The 23,490-nt window shown below is 37.8% G+C and overlaps 1 protein-coding gene across 13 annotated transcripts in view; it reads left to right on the top strand.

The window, feature by feature from the left end:
• The window catches only part of TMEM117 (transmembrane protein 117), a 567,603-nt gene that overhangs the window by 41,985 nt on the left and 502,128 nt on the right, over positions 1–23,490 (top strand). For 2 of the 13 annotated variants that reach the window (XM_084957212.1, XM_084957216.1), the window contains one exon: positions 15,625–15,769. The exons of the other annotated variants lie outside the window; for them this stretch is intronic. In XM_084957212.1, coding sequence (XP_084813338.1) covers positions 15,718–15,769 — 52 coding nt within the window. In that variant the 5' untranslated portion in view covers positions 15,625–15,717. The remainder of the gene's footprint in view (positions 1–15,624; positions 15,770–23,490) is intronic. 13 annotated transcript variants of the gene reach the window in all.

Consider the following 23,490-nt stretch of genomic DNA (forward strand, 5'->3'; position numbering starts at 1 on the left):
TGAGGCAGTGTGGTGTGACCTCTTGCTGCTGCAGTTTCTCAAAGCGATTGTATTTCACTGCTCTCATAAACCCTTCTTGTAAAAGAAACAAGCTTGTCTTTTAAACGTGTGCTCTCCCGCTTGACAAGAAAAATAAAACCTAGTCTACTCTCAGGACTCAAGATCCTGAAAAGGATTCTTAACAAAAATGAAAAGGATTGGTTTCTCTTATGTTCCTAATGAGAAGTCAATCCTTTTCGTTTTTGTTAGGAATGCTTTTATATCAATTTCCCATTCTTCATGTAGAAGTACAGCATATTATGAAGAAAGAATCAGGATTGATAAATAGGCCATTTATGCTTTTTTTTCTATCTGGGATTCAGAACGTTCTAACTAGCAAGGCTGGTTAAATAGAGAATTCTGTATCTCATAATGAGAAGATGCTTGTTAAAGCCACTTTTTTTTTTTTTTTTCGGTCTTTTGTCTTTTTAGGGCTGAGCCCGCAGCAGATGGAGATTCCCAGGCTAGGGGTCTAGTCAGAGCTACAGCTGCTGGCCTACGACACAGCCACAGCAATGCAGGATCCAAGCTGCATCTGTGACCTACACCACAGCTTACAGCAATGCCAGATCCTCAACCCACTGAGAGAGGCCAGGGATTGAACCTGCATCCTCATGGTTCCTAGTCAGATTCATTTCTGCTGCGCCACGATGGGAACTCCTAAATCCACTTTTTAATGCTTGTTCTTTTTTTTAAAAAATTACTGTAGGCATGACATGAAATATCTATCTTATGTATGTAACAGCTTTCAACTTTTTGGTCTGTTATACCTTCCTGCATTTCTTTTTTTTTTTTTTTTTTTTTTTAGGGCCACACCCACAGCATATGTAGGTTCCCAGGCTAGGGGTCTAGCTGGAGCTGTAGCTGCCAGCCTACACCACAGCCACAGTAATGCCAGATCCAAGCCGCGTCTGTGACCTACACCATAGTTCACAGCAATGCCAGATCCTTAACCCACTGAGCGAGGCCAGGGATTGAACCTGCAACCTCATGGTTCTGGTCAGATTCGTTTCTGCTGCATCATGACAGGAACTCCAGTTTAGCTTTTTTAATCAGAAATTAAGTTTGATACTAAGTGAAGTAGGTTAGGTTCTCTGAACACACACTCTCCATACGGTAGCCACTGGCCACATAAGAAGTGAGTCTAATACAAATTGAGATGTGTTGGACACATAATGTGTACACCAGGATGAATGCGAAAAAGATGTGAAATATTTTACTAACAAATTGTACATTGATTACATGTTGAAATGGTACTTTGGACATATCGGTTAAGTAAAATATATTATTGAAATCAATTTCACTTTTTTTTTCTTCTTTTGGTTGTGATCACTACAACATTTAAAATTGCAGAAGACTCTCATATTTCTGTTCCCCAGTATTGTTCTAAACAGTCCTTTTTTTTTTTTTTTTTTTTTTTTCTTTTTATGGCTGCCCCTGACTCATAAGGAAGTTCCTGAGCCAGAGGTAGAATTGGAGTTGTAGCTGCGGCCTACCCCACAGCTATGGCAACACTGGATCTGAGCTGCATCTGCAACCTATGCTGCAGACCTGTATTTTTAACCCACTGAGCAAGGGCAGTGATCAAATCCGCATCCTCACAGAGAAAACATCGGGTCCTTAACCCACTGAGCCACAATGGGAACTCCTAAACAGTACAGATGTATTATGTTTAGATCCTTTGCTTAATCAAGTTCCCTCATTTTACCCTTGATTTTGAGGGCAATTTTAGGGAGATCTGCACTTTCTGGAAGCATCAATTTTCATTGTTTCACATCAAAAATTTCATTAGAATTATTTCAAAAGGTTGCTCATTTCTTAGAAGTTTCCTTTATAGGAAATCATTTTTAAATTCAGTTTCGGTCAGTGAGCATGAACGTTTTGTAGTTGAGCTGCATATGTATATAAATGAGGCTTTCCTTCCTGGGGAAAGGGTGCCGTCTTGTGGAATATACTGAAAATAGCACCTTATTGCAATGATCAGTTGTCGATTTAAAAATTTTGAAATAGGCAAGTAATTTATTTCAGACATTTGGAGAAAGAAACTAACAGTAAAGATGTTCACTTCTCTGTAGCCTCTTCTTTCATAACTGAGGCTTGTATCAGTTCTGGGACTTATTTTTCTTGGTTATGCCGTGCTGAGGTTGAGACAGTGTAATAACATTCTGATTTGGACTGCTTTTAAAAAATATTAAGCTCTCAGGTTCTTGAACGGTTTTTTCCCTCCTCAAATTTCCAACTGAAATTTCATTGTAAATAGAGTTCTACATTTTTGCTTTTTTTTTCTTTGCAAAACATGAGGGTATCTAAATTATTTAATCCATACAGATAAGTTTCATTGGGTAAATAAAGAAGAAAAGGTATACAAACAAGTCGTATTGCATTCTCAAGAACTGATTTTAGTTATTTTGTAGACATGAATTTTAAAATGGGAAACCGTTGCAAGAGTCTGGTTCATGTATTTCTTGTTTTCTCTGTTTCTTCTTGATGTATTAAATGTACATATAAACATTAATTATTCAGCTTGTTCCTCTTCATCATCACATTTCTTATTCAAAGCCTGTCAAAGGTAACTACCAACTTATTGAGATCTTAATACTGAGACCAGAATAGGTTTCTTGTGATTTGGAATTAGATTAACTAAGTCCAGCAAAACAATTAGGAAATGAGGCAACAGCCAGCCAGTCAGCTAACTGGAATTCCCCAAAGCACTTGCTAGTTTTGCAGGCTGATGTGAGAGGAGGGTATATGTGAATAGTGGTCAGGAGAGAATGGGTCTTTTGGATTTCTCTTTCATTAGGAGACCCTGGCAGCCCACTTCTAAAATTGTGCTTATTTTATAATATTACATATGGATGGCCTGTAGGCACATGAAGAGATGCTCAGCATAACTAATTATTAGAGAAATACACATCAAAACTGCACCGGACTGCCTCCTCACACCAATCAGAATGGCCATCATTAATAAGTCTACAAATAACAAATGTTGGAGAGGGTGTGGAGAAAAGGGAACCCTCCTACATACTTGGTGGGAATGTAAATTGGTGCAACCATTATGGAAAGCAGTATGGTGGTTCCTCAGAAAACTAAATATAGAACTACCACATGATCCAGCAATCCCACCCCTTGGCATAAATCCTGACAAAATTAAAATTCAGAAAGATACATGCCCCATATGTTCATAGCAGCAGTATTCACAATAACCAAGACATAGAAACAACCTAAATTTCCATTGACAGATGAATGGATTAAGAAGATGTGGAAGGTATGTGCAATGGAATACTACTCAGCCATAAAAAAGAATGAAATAACACTATTTGCATCAACATGGATGCAACTATAGATTCTCATACTAAGTGAAGTAAGTCAAAAAGAGAAAGACAAATATCATATATCACTTATACATGGAATCTAAAATATGGCACAGAACAGGAACAGATTCACAGACACAGAGAATAGACTTGGAGTTGCCAAGGGGGAGGGAGGAGGGAGTGGGATGGACTGGGAGTTTGGAGTTAATAGTTGCCAACTATTACATTTAGAATGGATAAACAATGAGGTCCTACTGTATAGCACAGTAGCTATATTCAATTGCTTGGGATAAACCATGATGGAAGATAATATAAGAAAAGGAATGTATATATATGACTGAGTCACTTTGCTGTACAGCAAAAATGACACAAGATTGAAAATCAACTATAATTTAATAAAATATTAAAAGAAAATATACTAAATAGAAAAAATTAAAAAATTACCTTCTTTAGAATCCAGCAATAATATGACCAACCATTCTAGTTATGAAAACATAACTAGCCGACCAAATCTATCTTAAGGAGGAAATTGGCCTACTGCATTAGAGAAAGGAGCCAAAAGTTACCTATACTGACAGCAAAGAGCTGAAATAGTTGTTTCATTCTTATGAAAATATTATTGCTGTCTATTGCTTTATTAATTAAAAAGCTTTCATCAATTTCAATGTGGGAACAGACTTTTAAATCACTATTTAATATTGCATAGTATTATTTTCAGTCATTTACTAGATAACTCTTGGTGGAATAAAACAGTCATATAAACCCACTTTCCCAAAAAAGTCCATTTTAAAATTTAAAGTATTAGTTTTAGTGGTAACTCTTTAGTTCCTTCTAGCATTTCCAGAAGTGTATGCTTGTTTCACGGTTTCCAGTAAAAGCCTTCTGTTGATAAGAGATCTTGACCTGTGTCCTCTCAGGAAGACAGTATTTTCTTGGTAGGAAATACCCATTTAAATGGAGTCTTCCAGACACCTGTCTCCACCATCTCCCACGTTCCCTCTCCACTCTTCCTGTTTTCGTTTTTCTGTCTGATCCCATTTGTGAAAGGGAGGCTGTGAGCCAAAAAACAGCTCATGGATTAGTAGCAAGCCCAGTCACTTGAGAGCAGGGCGGCCACCTGGCCTCTTTTGGTGTGAACAATTCAGCTCTGTGTGTATTGGTCCTAGTGAAGGCAGGCTTAGTGAGGACCCTGAGATCAAGGTGACCCACACCCAGGTAGGCTTGTTGTCAACACGTGGTGCTTCAGAGAGAATCGGAGATGGCTTCCCCCCTTACAGCTCTCTTGCTCTGGATAGAGATGAAGGGGCCTCACCTATTTTCATGGAGGTGTACCTGCTCTCAGTCTCACCCGAAGCAGACATCAGGACTCCTGCTTGGAACAAAACTAGAATCCAGTACTCAGGAGGAGATTTCCTGGGAGAAGATGTTATTTGGTATCTTGTAAATAGCTGTTCTCTAGGGAGAGTAATGACTAATGCAGGCTAAGAGTAAAGAATGTTCTTTTCTTCCTGCTATTTCCTGCAATGTACACAAAACTGATTAAAACAAATCATGGCAGGTTGTTGAAACAACATCATGAAAAATTAAACAGTTGGAAGGGGAATCTTTGGTGGCAAATAGAGGGGCTTTTATGAGAAACTAAAATAAATGTGCTCTTGAAAATGGTGCAACTGGAGTCTGCCTTCAGGGCTGGTCTACTTTATGGCCAGGACTTTGAGCAGTGCAAATGTGGGGTCTCAGAACAGGGGCCCCAAATGCAGGAGAGACAAGCACTTTGACTCCATTAGATCTAATGGGTTCCTTCTTACTGCCCGGCTTGGAGGATGGGAAGGGGTGCACACTTACTTGGGGTCAGAGTGAGGACTGGTGCAGCCTCAGTAGCCAGGAAAAGGCCAATCTGCTCAAGGACGACAGAGGTGAGAAAACAGATTCCATGGCCTGGACCTGGAAGCAAAGAGGATGTGGGATTGAAGAACAGATGGAACCACAACCTCATTGTTCCTAGTAGGATTTGTTTCCGCTGTGCCACGATGGGAGCGCCACAGCTGGTTCATCTTTGTATTGCTAGGGTCTATCTAACCTGTCATCTTATCACTGGTTTTCAGTACTAGTTTCTTGAATAGAAGTTACATGGCAATATTCTTAGGAAATATATGCTGAAATGAAAAATAACTCAGTTCAGTAAATAAATATCGAATATCCACTACATTCAGTGGGTAGATTAATTGTAGCTTTGGATATGTCTTACATTTGAATAGTTTTACAGTTTACAGCTAAATGAAAGTCATTAAATCTTTACTAGGCAAAGTTCTGTGATGTGTGCTGTGGGGGATGTGAAGTTTAATAAACTGTCTTTAACATCCACTTTTAAATTTTATTCTCACAAATGTGTCTGAGGTGTGGAGAGAATTTGCCAGCGTCATATTGCAGATGAGGAACATTCAAGGGGACTGTTGGCAGATCTGGGCCTATGACTAGCAATGTGCTCGTGACCCAAGGCTGCTGAACGCATTAGCTGAACCTCAGCTTGTCAGCATGTCAGATTCTCTAATGAGTTTGCACTAAGACTGAGAAGTTTCAGTTTATGGTAGATGATCATCCTTTCATTTAATATGTTTTTGAATCAGACAACCATGTTGGCCTGTGCTCAAAGCGAAAAGACAAAAATTGGAGACTTCGAAAGGGTGGCTTTGGTTGTAGTTAGTTCCCAGTTCAACTTTCTCTAAGTCTGAACCTCTCTTTAGTTGCTTGCTTTCTAAGATTGCCTCTCAGGTGATTAACTAAATCCTCCTTCACTTGAGTATTTTTTGCAACCCAGAATGCTTTGACCAAAACATTGCCAGATGCCATCTTTTCTCACTCCACCTCTTCCTTAGGCTCTCACTGCATTTTCCAGCTTCTGCCCAGGACCACGTTCTCAAAAGTTTGTTTTCCCTGGCTTTTAAGGTACCAGTAATTCTAATTCCTCCATTGCTTAACATCTCCTCCTGTGCTTGCCTTTCTTTTTATCCTCCAAAATATGGACACTCGCTGTGCCTTTTCTTTTAGTTTCCTTTGTCCAGACTTCTCTCTTGTTCTTGTCTGTTCCCGTGGTATCAGCTATCATCTCTATGAAGGTGACTGTTAAATATACATCGCACACACACTTCATAGCCTTGACTTCTTTCCTAGATTCCACTGTTTGTTTACTGGCAACTGAAAATCAACAAGTCAAAATAGAATTCTTTGTCTTTCCCTCCAAGTGAGTCATAAAGCTCATGGATAATTTTTAAATTAATTGCAAGGATCTGAGTCTCATGACTTTCTTTTAAAAGTGTTATTTTTCTCTTAGTAATATAATTATAATGTTATTTATACCCTTCTGGGCATTTTCAGTGTCAATCTAGACTTTTAAGATATATTATGGTTAATAATGATAAATAAGAGACCCTACTTAGGGCATGATTGATAATACTGGACTCTACTTGAAGTCCATATTTCCAGACCTGCCTAGAGCTGCCTGTGGGATGGGAGGATGTTTTCATCTCATTTGTAACCCATTTTAGATATTTGGGTTGTAGGCAAATAGTGACTCTGGAATCCCAGGAGTGAGTTGATCTTATTGACCTAATACAGTGTCCCCTAAACAGTTTCGTATGGGTGAGAGCTCCTCGTGATGTTGGCATTGAATTACTTACTTCACAGTCTCCAGCACAGTAGTTATTTGTGCTCTAACAGACTGTTTCTCTTATATAACACTCCTCTTGAAATTAAACTCCTGGACAGATTTGTTAACATTTGCAAGAAACCCAGAGAGTCTGAGGTCTACAGAAAGTAGGCTTGGCTTGCAAGTATTTGGGAAAGTAACCTATCTGACTAATTTGAGAACCTTCAGCTTCTCAGTCTGGTCAAAGAAGACAGCAGTCATCTTCCGCTGCCATTGGAGTGGCTGGCAGTCAGTGGGTATCTGTCAAGTCTATGTGATAACCAGGTGTAATGGCAAGATCAAAAAGATCTTGAGAATGAAGCCTCTGTCCCCATATATGAACCTTTCAGACTAGTGAGAATTCAATACAAGGCCCAATTCAGCCACGTGAGAGCAGTAGATGGTTATGCTGTTTTGTTTAAACTCATGCTGTTTGAAGTCTGGTCCTGGAACATGTTTAATTCAGAAACTTAGAAGATTTCCTTTAGCTCCAATTGAAGGCATCCTCCTAGCAAGATTTGTGAGGCATGAAGCAAAAGTTGGATTATCTTGAGCACAGCTTCCTGAATGTCTTCCTTCTGCGTCTTCTGTCTAGAACACAGTGGCAATTTATGTTCATGATTTGTGAAAGATTCCAAACTGTCTTCTGGATTATCAAAAGATATACTTTATTTCAGTATATGTTAGAGTAATTTACTGTGTAAAGCATTGATAGTCCATATATGCATTTCAAAGTAGCAGTACTTAACAGCCTCATATCTAAATTTTTTTTTCTTTTTTTTTCTTTTTGTTTTTTAGGGCTGCACCTGCAGCATTTATGAGTTCCCAGGCTAGGGGATGAATTAGAGCTGCAGCTGCTGGCCGACGCCACAGCCACAGCATCTCCAGTTCCGAGCTGTGTCTGCGACCCTATACCACAGCTCATGGCAATGCTGAATCCTTAACCTTCTGGGGGAGGCCAGGGATTGAACCCACGTCCCCATGGGTACTAGTTGGGTTTGTTACCACTGAGCTACAATGGGAACTCCATCATTTCTTGATCATTCTTATTCAGAATAACAGAACAGAAATTTACCACATAGTGACTTTGGCATATTGGGCGCATAGGAAATTGTAGTTTGTTTTCTTAATAAGCCAATTCAACTAACAGAAGACCTTTGAAATTCATTTAAGGTATATTTTCCCAGGTTTTAATTCTTTTTGAAGTGAGAATATACAAAACCCACTAACTTTGTCTGCAATTGTGAAAAATAGCTATCATCCTTGAGCACTTGCTTAGTGCCCAGCATAGTCGAAGGAGCTTTATATACATAGTTCTCTTTAGTTGTCCAATCCTAAATTAGCAGAATCATTAGCCCTAAGGAGTGTAGTAGAAAGAAAATGAGCTTCATAGGCCATGAGAGCTGGATTTGCCACTTCATAGATTTGTGACCTTGTACAAACTCCTTTTCTTGTCCCTGAAGAGGTTTTTCATAAGGATTCATGTATATTCATTTAATCCTCATATGTATATGAATATAAAAGTGTTCAAAATCAGTAGCGCTCAGTAAGTGTTCATACTAATCCTTTCCTGTTGAACTGATGGGGTGAGAATTGAAGGTGAGTTTTTATTTTGAAACTTGGAGCCCACCTACCGTTTTCTCAATTTGTTCTCGAACTGTCTGATTTTCCTAACTGCAGTAAAAAACCTATGGGTGGGATTAGACAGCTGGAGTTTGCTGCAGTGTATTGCATTTAGATAGAGTATATAAATATACACAGCGTTTTTGGTGTATCTGCTTTCATGCTTTTTTCTTAAGATATGCCTTGGACGTCTGCTGGGACCATGTTCTAAAGAAGGGAGCAGCCACCACATAGAGGTCGATTAAGAAGTTGTAGCACTGAGCACAACTGTTTTGGGAAATCATCCCTATTAATTTATTAAGGAATTAAAAAGAGAAAATTAGTTATATCTTTTATTATATTCAAGATATTCTCATGCTTTTAAATTATCTTTTATTTTCTCTTTCTTTTCCAGGCTATTTTAAGAGCAATGCATACTTAGTATAGAAGATTTGGAAACTACAGAACTGAACGAGGTGGGGGGGAGAGAAAGAAAGAGGGAGCAAATTAAAATCATCTGCCATATTCCACCACTCTTGATTAAACCAGAATAAAATTTTTTGATTCTGGAAATTTTCCCACTGTGTTAAGTACTATAAGATAATATAATTTAAAAAGGACTATATAGTTTCCTATGATATAGATATACTGTAGTTTATTGAACCAAATCTCATTGCTTATTTAGGTAATTTTTTTCTGCTGATAGAAATGAAATTTTTTTTGTGAATAAATCTTTGTTTAAATGTCTGAATTTTTTTAGGGAATACTCCTATAAAGGGAATTATTGGGTCAAAATAAATTGAATTTGTAAAGAGTTCTGGAAACAAATTATACAATAACTTTCTCAAAAGCTCTGGGACAAGTTACACTTCCACTAGTAGCACCTAGGAGTTCCTTTTTTCCAGACGCCTTCTTTGTCAATAATAGATCATTCGTTTGGCCTTCCTTATCTAATTTGCATTTACTATTCTCCTTACCAAGAAAAGTAAAAATTGAATTTGTATTTTAGTGTATAAAATAAGAGAGCAGAGGGATTACAGAGCTACTAACTTTTTAGAAGAATTTATGAAGAATAAGTGAAGTGTGCTTCAGGTCTGTGTTTCAAAAAGGAAAAAGTGTACATATCCCATGAAATTAATATTAATCAATCGTTTTGGCTAGTCATTTTCAGGAGAGAATGGGATTCAATTTTCAGCAAATATTATACCATTTCTTATGATATTACCTAAAATTTGTACTTTTTTAGGCTTTGGTGAGATGATGGATTACTCAACCTACATAATTTCATAAATCTATTAAAATATTTTTTGATCAATTATGCATTTCATTGGTGTTGGTGAATTTACACTTGGTTGTATATCTTGAGACAGAGTCAGGCATTGACAGTGTGCACTGCGTTGAAACAGAGGAGGATTAGGGGATCTGGAAGTTGGAAATAGACATGCCCTTTAGTGGAGGAGGTTGAGGATGAGATGGAATGTGAGACCAGGACAGAACTACAAACACTGGGTCGGGGGGTGGGGATCCACACAGGAAGGTACTTTGTGGTATATAGAGAGCAGATGTAATGGTTTTATCAGGACAGAGAACCAGGCACAGAGGAAAGTGAGCAAGGGACCCAGTTACCACATCTAGAGGATCAAATGGAACTTGGTTTCAGGAATTAGTCAGAAGCCTAGTTGTTAAAACTTTGCCAAAGGATCAGTTATCAGGGTTGGACTAAAAGCAAGGTTGACTTGATATCTACTGCCCTATAATGAGCCAATGTTCCAGTCTCATGAGGATGCTATTGGTCCAAAGCCTGAGATAAGATTGAACCTCCAGGAGAGATTAAGTGGCTCCCACTGTGGGGAGAGGAGGCGTGGGGCTAGTGGGGTATTAGAAACAGACAGACCACAGTAGTATCACCAAAAGATAACTATCAGTGTTTTAAAGAAGTTTGAAGGATATATAGTGATCTGGAGGAGCCAGTCCTAGATTGAGTGCTATTTAACACTTCCATTAAATTGATACATTAGAGAACAAGTCATTAATTACTCAACTGACATTAAATAAAAATAGTAGCTTGTACTTTGGGAAATAAGATTTCAGTATGATCTTGAAAAACTGCATGAATGATTAAAAGCCAACAGTAGCTTAGCAAGGAGAAATGCACAGTAGTACCTTTGAAAGCAAGTACTACCAGTAAATTATTTTGACTAAATTACATACTAAAGGGTTGAATATCTATTTTCTGGTTGACCTTTTCTGGAAAACTCATGAGCTATTGATTGAATTTTTGAATTGTGACATTAGCAACCTTATTCTTACCAGTTTTAAAATCTCCTGAACTTGATTTCCTAGTGTCCAGTTACATTTAGAACAGGAATAAAATATATATCAGACCTCTCTTGGTGCTAGTTGTCAGGGACTTTTCAGAATAAGTATTGAATTTCTTTGGCTCCGAGTCAAAGAAAGTAGATATCATAAAATTATGAAAAGGAAAGTCTGGTTTCTCAAGGGCTGAATGGTAAAAGGTCACTAAGCACTGCTGATTACTACTTCTGCCAGTGTTCTAATAAGAATTTTTTCTAAGAAATTGAGTGTTGAGGACATGAGGTCAATTGAGCACAAAAGGGAGTTATTGACTATTGAACAGAGAAAAATACAAATTAGCCTAGTAGCAACCCCCTTTTCTAAAACGGACACATCAGTGCAGCAGAAAATTTTATTAGAATGATTTTCATGTGTCACTTGGAGTAATCAGCACTCAATTTCATTTAAAATTGTTATAATACTTGAACAATATAACCCATTGAGTGGATTTTTAGATAAAGACAAGATGAGGAGGTTAGTGAAAAGGGAACATTTGTAACCTTAGATGTGGACTTTGGGGAAGCTCTGACATTAGAGAAAATGTAAAAATGTCTGATATAACTGCCCCCCCCCCCCGCCCCCTTAAAGTTTCTGCCAGTGGGCTCTTTTTCTTGGAGACCAGTCAACCGAAGCAACACTCTTCTGGAAGCTGAGCTCAGCCTGGGCCATGTACATGCCTACCCATGGTTATCTAGTTATCTGACCTCTTGGAACAGGAATCCTGTCCTTTCTAATCTTGCTAGTGGTTGAGTGTTTACTTCTGCCTCAATGTCTCCTTTAGGTACTCGAGTACTGTCCTTCTGGTGTCTTAACTTTTTCTTCCACAAAATGAAACAAAGCTCAATTCTTTTAACTCTCATCCCTATCATATTTCCTGATCATGCATTCACAGGGTATTGGGTTTTATCTAAGTGAATGCATGATCGTTTTGCCAGATGGAATAATTTAAGAAAAGAAGCATTTTGATTTTTCTAAAATCAGTTTGGTTGAGCACTTTAGCATCATCACAGATTAAAAAGAATCTTAAAAAAAATCTTTTTAGGAGTTCTCTTGTGATACAGCAGGTTAAGGATCTGGTGTTGTCACTGAAGCAGCCTGGGTTGCTTCTGTGATACACTTTCAATCCCTGGCTCGGGAATTTCTGCATGCCGTGGGTGTGGCAAAAAAAAATCTTTTCCAAATGAAGGATAAACCAGATTCTTTAAGTAGCTCACTAAGAGAAATTTTATTTCCTTAAAAACATTTTTTTTTAACTTTTAAAATCCTTTATGATATTACTATTTTGTTCATCTTTTAAATGGGAATTTCTCAGTAGATCCTGAATTGCTGGGAATCATTTTATGATGTAAAAAACCATTTTTTGAAAGATTGGGGAGCTGTTTCTTTCACTTGTGAGTGAAACAAACATTTAAATTAGTGAAGAACAAATTCATGGCTTGACAGGTAAGGCATTGTTCTGTTTCTAAATCCAAATGGCAGAGCAGAATGTGTTTGAATCAGAGAGATCTGTTGACAATGATTTGGTTTTTGAGTTGTCACTGAATTTCCATAGCCTGGAGAAAAATCTTCATCCAGATTCAATCTGCATATATTAAACTATGCTTAACTTCAGGCCTGAAGATTACATGAGTGCATTAGACAGCCTATAACAAGATGTGAAAATTGATTTTTTTTGGCCACGCCCATGGCATATAGAGGTTCCCAGGCCAAGGGTCAAACCTGAGCCACAGCAACGACCCAGGCTACTGTAGTGACAACACCAGATTCTTAACCTGAGCCACAAGATAATTCCTAAAACTGATTTTGATGTCACCAGTGCCAGAGTCCTCACCACACCCTTTTGCAGGAGAGTCTTTCTCCCAAGGTCCTGACCTGCCCTTTTGTACCAGTTAGTCATTTATCACCCCCAGCTGAATACCTCGTCTTCCATTTCTCTGATCCTCCACCCATCTGGAGAAAACCCTTATACAGTGAATACTCCCTATACCCACACAAAACAACCCCTCTGTGTCATTATACCAAGCAGTTTAGTTCCTTATTGTCTCAGATTCTTCACTCCAAAAGAGTGCATGCTTCAATATTTGCATATCCAAAGGTCTAGTTTCTGAGCATGAGCACTTGTGTGGGTGTGCACACATCCCGCCTCAAGATTTCTAGTTCCTTAAATTTGCAGAGAAAGCTTTGAAAAGGTGGCTTCCATTGAAAGAGATCAGATGAGTTTCTTAGTACTCAAGCTGGAATATTTAAAGATTGCTTGTTCTTTCTCTTATCCCCAATATGCACCCAGTCCAGTTTTTGAGGCACATGACAGGAGGGCTGGTGGGCAGTCGTCATGAGGAATGGGGAGCACAGGATAATCTTCCTTTTCCCCCTGATCCACCCCACAGATGGAGACTTTCTCCCATGACGTTTCTCTCATTACATCAGCTGTTAAATCCGTTCACATACACTTGCTTTACTGATTTTTATTTGGTTAAAAAGAGGTAATTTGCAGTATCTCTGCATTTTTTTTATTTTTAAAATTTTTATCGTAATTGATTTACGATGTCGTGTTAATTTTTGTGTTAAGCTCTGCTGTACAGCGAAGTGATTCAGTTATACAGTTAACATATACTTTTTAAACGACTTGTCACTTTTTATTCTGCTTTATTTGTGTGTGTATAAAAGTAGTGTCAGAAAAATGTTATGTCTGGGCTTTTTTATCTGTAGCTGGAGGGTGTTAAAAATAATCTGCAGTGTTCAGATTAAAGAAGGATGAGGACTAATTTGTTCATTTAATTTAGGGAAGTAATTTAGTTTTAGAGCAAGAACTTTCTTTTTCCATGAACTCCTGGCTCTGGCATCTCCTTATACTTTATAGAGAAGGGAGTCAACTCTGCCCCAGCCTGTTCTGTTGACAACCTTATTTTTCATTGTCTCTATGTTATCTCATGATCTCGTGCTCCCAAATCCCTGAAATTTTTCTGTTGCTTTTGTTTAGATCAGGTGACTGAGTATAATTAAGAAGATATATGTTCTTAGAATTATCAAGGATGTGATATCATTGATTTCTTGATTTCTATGTTGTGGTTATAGTGATTCTATTCATTTTCATCAAATATATTTTTATCAGAATATTAAGCATTACATTATATTTTGCCATGAATAATTTTCTACCTAAAAATTATTTTCTCCATGACATATTTGCTTTTTATTTCTATTTTACTTTTCTATTTTATTTCTATTAATACTTATTCATAGTTGACCTGTATATGTTAGATGAATTGAATTATTAAGCGAAGATGGTGGAATGGAAGCTCCATGAGGGCAGGGGTTTTTGTCTGTATTTTCTTTTTTAGATATATTTTAAAAATTATAGTTGATTTACAATGTTGTGCCAATTTCTGCTGTACAGCAAAGTGACCACCCAGTCATATATATGTGGAAAAAAGGAAAAGGCATATGGAAATTCCCAGGCTAGGGGTCGAATTGGAGCTACAGCTGCCAGCCTACGCCACAGCCACAACAACATAGGAGCCAAGCTGTGTCTGCAACCTACACCACAGCTCACAGCAACTCTGGATCCTTAACCCGCTGAGTGAGGCCAGGGATTGAACTTGCATCCTCATGGATACTAGTCAGGTTTGTAACCCACTGAGCCATAATGGAAAGTCCTATACCTTCCTTTTCTTGTCTTTTATTCCATCATGTTCTATCCCAAGAGACTGGATGTAGTTCCCTGAGCTGTACAGCAGGACCTCATTGCTTATCCATTCTAAATGCAAGAGCTTGCATCTACTGGTCCCAGCCCACCCCACCCCATCCTTTTTCTGTATTTTCAACAATATATACAGAGTATAGTACAATAAATATTTGTTCAAGGAATTAAAAAAATGTGTTTTTTCTCCCCTTGGTTAATATTCTTAGGGTAGTGATGTTTTTATTGGTTCTTTTCCATGCGGTTTTCAGTTAACACATAGTCTTTAATCTCCTTTATGTCCTCCAGGAAAGTTTATCCCATTACTTTATATTTTTATTCATTTCAACCAGAAATAAACTTCACAGTTTAATCATTTACCCATCGTGTTTTCCCTCTGTGCTTTTGGAGGAATTTAAAAAAATCAGAGCCTTGTCCAAGGAAGACTTGGCTTCATTGAGATTATTCACAAAAGATGTCCTGGGTTCTGAAGCATTCTGAGGGAAAAGTTCAAAACATGCTTTGAGCAACTGGATGTGTTCTGAGAGATGGAATGCTTTTTATAAGCCCCTAGTCAGTGGTTCTTGACCTCATGGGGGCCACTGATCCTTTTGAGAATTTGATATCTACCAAACATCTCACTCTGCCAAGTGGCGATACCAACATAAAATGCGTTGCATTTGCTTAAAGAGTTTTAGAAGCCTCTGAAAGTTTATTTAGGAATTGTCTATGGGTTCTTGGACTCCACTTAGAAAACCTGACTTTAAGGACATAGCTACCAAACTCTAAATCCTTGAGCTTGGTGTCTGATTCTAATTTATCTTCCTGCACAGGAAAATGCCTTATGTTTAATAAATATTGATTAGGCAAGATGATGTCAAGTAATAAAAAAGTCACAGTTTTATGATCATATTTTATGTCCACATGTTCTCATAGGTTAATAACATTTGTCTTAGGGGTCTCTCCTGTCACATTGTGATATGAAGGATCCAAGGAGAAGGGAGCTCCTGGAGAAGGACTTTTCTTTGTAGAAGGCTGAGACTGTCTGAATGGCATTTGCACAGCAGCAGAATGCAAGGGAAGAGGCAGAAGCAATTAGAGGTATATTTGACCATGTGCAACAGTCACTCAATTTAAACCTAACACCCAGTTGTTTTCTTAAGTTTATGAGTCACTTCCATTTTTTGCCATTGTGTGAGAAGTTGCCCTTTTGCACTCTACTATTTTATCTCTAGAAGATCAATACACATTGGATTTGCACAAGGCCCAGAATCACACAGTATACCTTAATACCAGAATAAAGGAAAATCTTGACATCTGCTTTTCGTTGCACACTTTGTTCACATCCATTATGGCAAAAGAAAAATAATTATTTTCTATTTGTTTACCGAAATACAGTTGAGAGCAGCAGTATTACAAGTGAGAGAATATTAAATGTCTTGTCAAATAAGATAAACAGTGTCATGGGATCTTCCATTTATATTGATGCATTGCAGTGGGCTTAATTCTCCCATATGTTTTTGGGATGTTAGATATAAACATCCAGATGTGAAAGGTAGAAAAATGTTTTATCCTTTCCACTGTTTCTCTGGTGCATCCTGGGCTAGACAGGGGGTCATAGAAGACTTGGGCTAAATAAAGTGCAAGCCCACATCCTACAGCCTGATATACAATTGGTGTGTGGAGTGTAGGGGACAGAAGGGGGCTAGGGAAAGTGAGCATGGAGGGCTTGGTGCTGGCAACACTTATCTATGGAGGAATGATGGCTAGTAAACTTGTTCTGATGCTGCTTAGGCTTTGCTCCTCTTCCTCTCTATCAGTACGTATTCCCCTTCTCATGCCTGCAGGTCTCTTAAGAATCTTAGTGCTGATGAGCATGCTCCCCGTTCTCCGTTGAGATTGCGGTCCCTTCTTATGCTTCCTTATCCTTGCTGCAAGTTTGATGTGGGGATGGGGACAGATCATCCCTTTGTAAAAAATGTTTTTTATTGAAGTAGAGTTGATTTCCAATGCTGTTTTAAAATCATCCCTTTTTAAAAAATGTTTTTTATTGAAGTAGAGTTGATTTACAATGTTGTTTTAATTCATGCCATCCAGAAGAGTGATTCAATTTTACCATATATACCACATCTTCTTTATCCATTCCTCTGTCAGTGAATATTTAGGTTGCTTCTATGTCCTGGCTATCGTAAACACTGCTGCAATGAGGTTGATTGATATTTCTGTTTTGATCTCTGTTCCAATCTCCTGGTCTGTGGCATTGAGTCATCCTTACCAGTTTGTTAGATTGATATCTTAGTGTTCTTCTCTAGTGGGTTGGGAAATCCTTCAGTTTCTATTTCCATTTTACCAGAATACTCATATCATCAAGGACACAGCCTGTGATAGAATATAACTGTCAGACACACCTTATTTGACAAAAATATTGCCTACGCGGTGCTGTCGGACTCCCAACAGAGTGCCGTGATTATGGCTTTTACCAGGGACATCATTCTCTTCCTGTCCAAGCAATTCTTTTTTTTTTATAATTAGCGACTGTGCCCTTTTTGTGTATGCAGGCTCCATCTGGTATAGCTTGATGAAAGGTGATGGTTATTTTTATGTCATCAGCGATCATATTTTTTGTTCCACTTTTAGAACACCTATTGCAGGGATTTTGAACACATTTTATTTTGAATTTCTCTTTTTTAATTTGTCACCAAATTCTTACAAAGTTTAATAGCAAAGTTTTTCTGTGCCAACCTCACTGTGAGAATTAATCACTGCCTAAACAAAAGGTTATTTCACTATATTGATCCTTTTGGACAGCTTTATATAACTGAGTAGTTAATTAGTTAGACGTTGCTTCTCATTCTGTATTTCATGGTGGATGCTTTCTGGACTTTAGACCTTGTCTTTGAATTTCCCCCCATCCTTTTCCTTTTCTTTTTTGAAAAATGAATCAGCTGCTTGCTTGATACAATGCTTCAAGTGAGTCTGGTTGCCTTTGGCTCTGTGCCTGTCTCTTGAACACTAGGAATTATCCTGCCTTCTACTGAGGTCTACAGCATTCTGCCTTAGCCAATACTTTGTGAACGAAAAATATTACCTGACATATCAGTAAACAAAGGATGTTTCAGCCATCAAGCCATCAGTCACATTACAGCCGCCCCACTGGTGAGCCCTGAGGGAATTCAGGATGGAGGGAGGGTGCCCTCCTATCTAGCAGTCAGCCTTTCAGCCACCTCTGAAGATGCTGAGGCATAGGATACTGGCCTCAGGTAGCTGAGGTGTATATTAAAGGTATTATTTCAGTGAGCCCAGACTTTGCATCTTCCCATACATAGAAAAGTGCTGAATTCTTTCATTTAGATGTCTAGTTTTCTTTAATTAACAGTAATCTTTGATGTTCCGACCTCCTGGTCTTTGTTGCAAAAACCCCTTAGGTAACCTGGTGCCTCTCTTGCCTCTTTGGAGCAGTGTCTCAGAGTTAGCTGAGATTCTGTGTCCCCAGTTTAAGTCCTCAGTTTTGTCCACTGAATAAAACATTGTGCATGTTTTTTTTTCAGTCAGCAACTTAAAGCCTCCTTAACATTTTCCCCGTGCTTCTAGAAATGCTTTTTTCAGCCTCAATTGACCATCTTCACATCAAATCCCTTTTCCTGTCTTCATTCGCTTCTGTAAATTTCGATAACGTTAACCCTACTCTCGTCGAAGTTTTCTTCTTTGATTTCTGTGATCAACCTTGTCTATTCTATTTTGTCTACTCTGCTTTTTTTTTTTTTTTTTTTGGTCTCTTTTTTTTCATTCCTTAACTTCCAGTTTTCTACAAGTACTAAATGAACCACATGAGATAGCTGCTTCTATAATTTAAAAACTCCAGGATTGTAGCTATAACCCTCCTCTCAATTTCTTTCTTCTTTCCTAGGTGGGTGTTCTCTCTTTTGGTGCCTTTATTTACTCTAAAGAAGTCACTGATAAGCTCTGGGTTGATGCAATCCAAGCATCGATCTCCAGGTCCAACATCACTCATAATATTTCTGTTTCACTTAGGACCCCTCCATTTTGAGATTTTATGAGAACTCCAGATTCAATCTCTAACATCTTTCCTCCGCAGCACCCCCAGCCTAGCCGTCCATCTCTGCATCATTTCCTTTCCTGTTACTGCCACTGCCATTTCTCAGTTTCTTGACTTTGAAATGCTGAAGCCATTCTCTGACCTCTCTTTCCTTTATATTCAATAGGTTATCAGTTAACAAATTTTATAGATTTTAACTCTTAAATGTCTTTGTACTTCCCTCCTTTTATCATTCTGTCTGCCATCATACCCATTAAAACCTGTGCTATTCCAATAGCATTGTAAAATCCATCCTTTGTAATATGAATAATTTTGTATAAATTTATCTTCTAAAGCATTAACTCAGAGAGTGTCTCTTCTCTGCTTGGAAACCTTATTATTCATTGTATTCAAAATTAAGCATAACAGGCACTGTTTACAGTGGAAGCAATCTAAATGTCCATTGACAGGAATGCATAAAGAAAATGTGGTACATATATACAAAGGAGTGCTGCTCAGCCACAAAAAAGAATGAAATAATGGCATTTGCAACAAAATGGATGGACCTAGAGATTATCATACCAAGTGAAGTTAGTCAGACAGTGCAAAGACAAACATCATATATCACTTATATATGTGACATCTAAGAAAAGGATACAAATGAACCTATTTTCAGAATAGCAACAGACACATAGACTTTGAAAACAAACTTATGGTTACCAAAGGGGCGGGTTGGCAGGAGGAGGGATGAACTGGGGGTTTGGGATTGGCATATGCACACTGTGATGTATGCAATGATTGGCCAACAGAGACCTGCTGTATAGCACAGGGAACTCTACCCAATATTCTGTGATGGTCTGTGTGGAGAAAGAATCTGACAAAGAATGGATGTGTGTACATGTATAATTGAATCACTTTGTGTTAGAGCAGAAATGATCACAACCGTGTAAATTAACTGTATTTCAACAAAACTTTAAAAAATGAAAAAAAAATTAAGTGTAATGCTTAGCCAGATATTTGAGGTCTTCCATGATCTGACCCTAATTTACCTTTCTGCTTTCTCTCCTGTAGTCACTTCCTGTGTCTTATACTTGATTTATACTATTGCTTTTGTTGGTCCTTGATCTATATTTGGTTTCCATAACTTTTGTTCATTTGTCCTCCAAAACTGGAATCTTTGGCTCCAGTGAGAATAAACCTGTCCACCTTTCTGCCTTTTATTATGCTTTTATTGATTCTCTTAAAATAATGTGGTCTATCCTTACTTGAATCCTATAGCATTTTCTGGTTTTTCTGTTGTGCTTTTCTTACCTAGTTCTATATTATTTTCATTTGTTCATCTATCTGTCTATCTGTCTGTCTGTCTATCTATCTATCTATCTTCACCTACCTTTCTCTAGCTATGTCAAAAATGTAGACACATGATTTTCTTTCTGATCATTTCCCCCGCTAGCACATGCATGTACTCAGAGAAGGTATTCAGTTCCTATTTAGTGGATGCATGGAGGAGTGCATGTGTTTTGCTCATTTTCCAGTGCTAGGTTTCCATTGCATAGAGTTTCTTATATTAAAATAAATATTGTTTAATGGAAAGGGAAAAAGATTTAGAATATGATAGAGCTAGGTTTTGATCCTAGATATATGACTTACTAGTTATGTGATCTTGGACAAATGATGTAATCTCTCTGAGCCTTTACTTTCTCATCTATAAATTGGGGGCAGTCATACCTTGTGCTTCTGTGACATTTGAATGAGGTGTTATGTGAAAAACCTTAGCAAAGAGGAAGAGTCAGTAAAAAACTTTTTTCCACTCTCTCATTCTTCCATTCTTTCTTTTTTCTCTATTATCATCTATTAAATAACCACTTGATTGTTATTTAATCACATTTTGTTCCTTCCCTTTTGTTACTGTGTATTTCCTCTCCACAGCTAAATGTCAAGTTCCTTGAAGGAAGGAACAGTTTTCACATTCATGACGGCAGTTAAGATTATGCTCTACACAGAGAGTCTCTCAACAACTATTCATTGAATAAAAGTGTTTCATCCCTTTACTGCTGACATTCCTTCCATTCAATGACTTCCTTAGGTTGGCTATGTCTCCATCTTTCCCTTGTTTGACTGCTTTTCTCTTGTTATTCACACAGCTCCCAAAGGCCCATTATTATACTCTTAAGGTGATTTTTTTTTTCATTCTGAACTGTACTGTACATAGACCTAAATCTTTCTTTTTCCAAACTGCCTACCACGTGTCAATAAGACCAGTAAAAAACACAATAAGGTGTCTTCACTGGATTTAACACTGAGTCAAATATGGGTCTCGTGAACTTTGGTTTCTCTCAACACTTGCCTAGATTTTCCTTTTCTTTGGTGTTAGAAGGCATTATGCATGGGATGGGTTCTCTTAATATACATTTAGAGATTGGAGCAGGAACTTCATTGTCTATAAAGATTGATTATGAATCTAATTATTTCTATTTTTTGCTTGAACTTAAGGGCATATTAGAAAATAAAACATCCTTCCTGACAGTGATGAAAAATACAGAATGCTACTGAAATTCACATGCAGACAAATCTAGCCTTATTTGTGCTTCTGGTTTAATTATACTAAGTGATTTAAATGTCTCTGTTTTTGTAAAGCAAAGGCGTTACAATAAGGTGATGAATTTAGTGAATTTATGTTAGCAGGGCATCATCTTAATATTACCTTTCACTTAGTCTGAAAATCACCTTTTTTTTCCCCTTTTCTTTTTTAATTTGTCTTTTTAGGGCTCTACCCATTGCATATGGCGGTTCCCAGGCTAGGGGTCCAATTGGAGCTACAGCTGCCAGCTTACGCCATGGCCACAGCAAAGGGGGATCTGAGCTGCATCTGCGGCCTACACCTCAGCTCACGGCAGCTCTGGATCCTTAACCCACTGAACAAGGCCAGGGTCTGAACCTGTGTCCTCATGGATACTAGTTAGATTCATTTCCACTGAGCCACAGTGGGAACACCCTGAAAATCGCCTTTGTTTGAGGTTTTTTTGATCAATCCATGTTAATTTGAGAATCTTACCTTTGCCTAAATTCTTTGAGTCCCTTTATTGTAACTTTAAACAACTCAGAGTTTATCTAAGTATAAAAGTTGGAATTCATGAAAATGCTCATTATCATTTGGGTGGTTGTATTTTGTCTTTTTGTAGAGTATTTGATCGTTCTAATCACTGATTTTTTTTTTTTTTTTTTAATCTAAGGATGCACTTGAAGCATATGGAAATTCTCAGGCTAGGGGTTGAATCAGAGCTGCAGCTGCAGGCCTACACCACAGCTGCAGCAATGCTGGGATCCAAGCTTCATCTGTGACTTATGCTGAAGCTTGTGGCAATGCCAGATCCTTAACCCAAGATCTGAGTGAGGCCAGGGATCCATCCTCACAGATACTATGTCGGGTTCTTAACCCACTGGGCCACAATGGGAACTCCTAATCACTGTTTTTTTAAGTTCTTTAGTAGACCTAAGAAGAAGCACCCTCTTCCTGCCCAAGTTCTACATAAATTAAGAGACAGAAATAATATTATGGTGGACAAGACACTATTTTATTCTGGAAAACAATGTACTGGAGAATGTAGCTTGTATGTGCAGGCAAGGTGACTTCTTAACAGAATTAAGGAGGCTTCCTAGTCCCAGGCACTACTACCCAGACACACCTCCCCTAGAGAAGCACAGGAGAATTTGAGATGCTCTCCAGGAGAAGCTGGGTCTCAAGAGAAAAGGTGCTGAGCTATACATCCCAATTTTCTTCTTCCACAATGATCATTCAGATAAGCACTTCTCCCCTGGAAGTGGAGAGAGGGTAGAAGTGATGTAGCTGGTAGAACTGGAAGGAAATAACCTGGACGCAGAAAAAGACATCCCCCTAAAAGTGTTAATCATCTTGTGATATTCTGCTTAGAAAAAAATGGTATAAACAGTTCTAATGGATTTACCTTGACATATTTAATAAAAGGAATAGCTGAGATTTCAGGTAATACTCTGCATTTTGCAGCTATCTAAAAATGTTTTTTTTTCCATGTATTTAATGTGCAAATTAGGGTGACATCTGGTCACACGTTGGCAATTTCACAGATGATTCCCAGTGTTCTCCTGCAATAGGTATCACTATTTAATCTTATGTCTTAATGATAAACCACAGTAACATCTAGATTGTTACAGTATCAATATTCATCACCACCAACACATCGTAAATTATTACTTCCCCAGGCACTGACAAATAACTATTTCTAAGACTGTGTAAGAAACTAATTCAAATGAGATTATGTTTGGAAAGATTTTCCTACTGATCTCTCTGAAGCTGCTGGTTTGCATACTTGATTAAATACAAACTTTAAAATTTTTCTGTCATAATTTCAAGTTGGTGTACTATAAAAATAGCCAATTTCATTCTGTATGGTGATGGAACTGCATTGAGGATGAACAGTTCTTTGAATTGAAGGTATTAAGAAATATACCAGTATTCTAACCATAGACTTTTCATCTCCTCACATACAGAAAAATAAATGTCAGTAATATTCAACAGTGATTAAGTCATAGAGAGAAACAGTTGTGATGTTCAGGATGGGAAAGCAATTTTTACCATCTAAATATTAAATTATAGCCATCAAAGCTTAGGATGATAAAGCTACATAAGTAACTCTTTACTTAAGTAACTATAACACAGCCTAGAAGACCATAACACTATATAAAAGTGTTTGTTAAATAAGTGGATTCTGTAGGAGTAGGATTTCAAGCAAAAATGATACTGTGAATT

Source organism: Sus scrofa, chromosome 5 (assembly GCF_054392235.1).
Source record: "Sus scrofa isolate SSC_HxYL_T2T_F1_AM1 chromosome 5, Sscrofa_HxYL_maternal_Yorkshire_Landrace_v2.0, whole genome shotgun sequence".
Taxonomy (NCBI): domain Eukaryota; kingdom Metazoa; phylum Chordata; class Mammalia; order Artiodactyla; family Suidae; genus Sus; species Sus scrofa.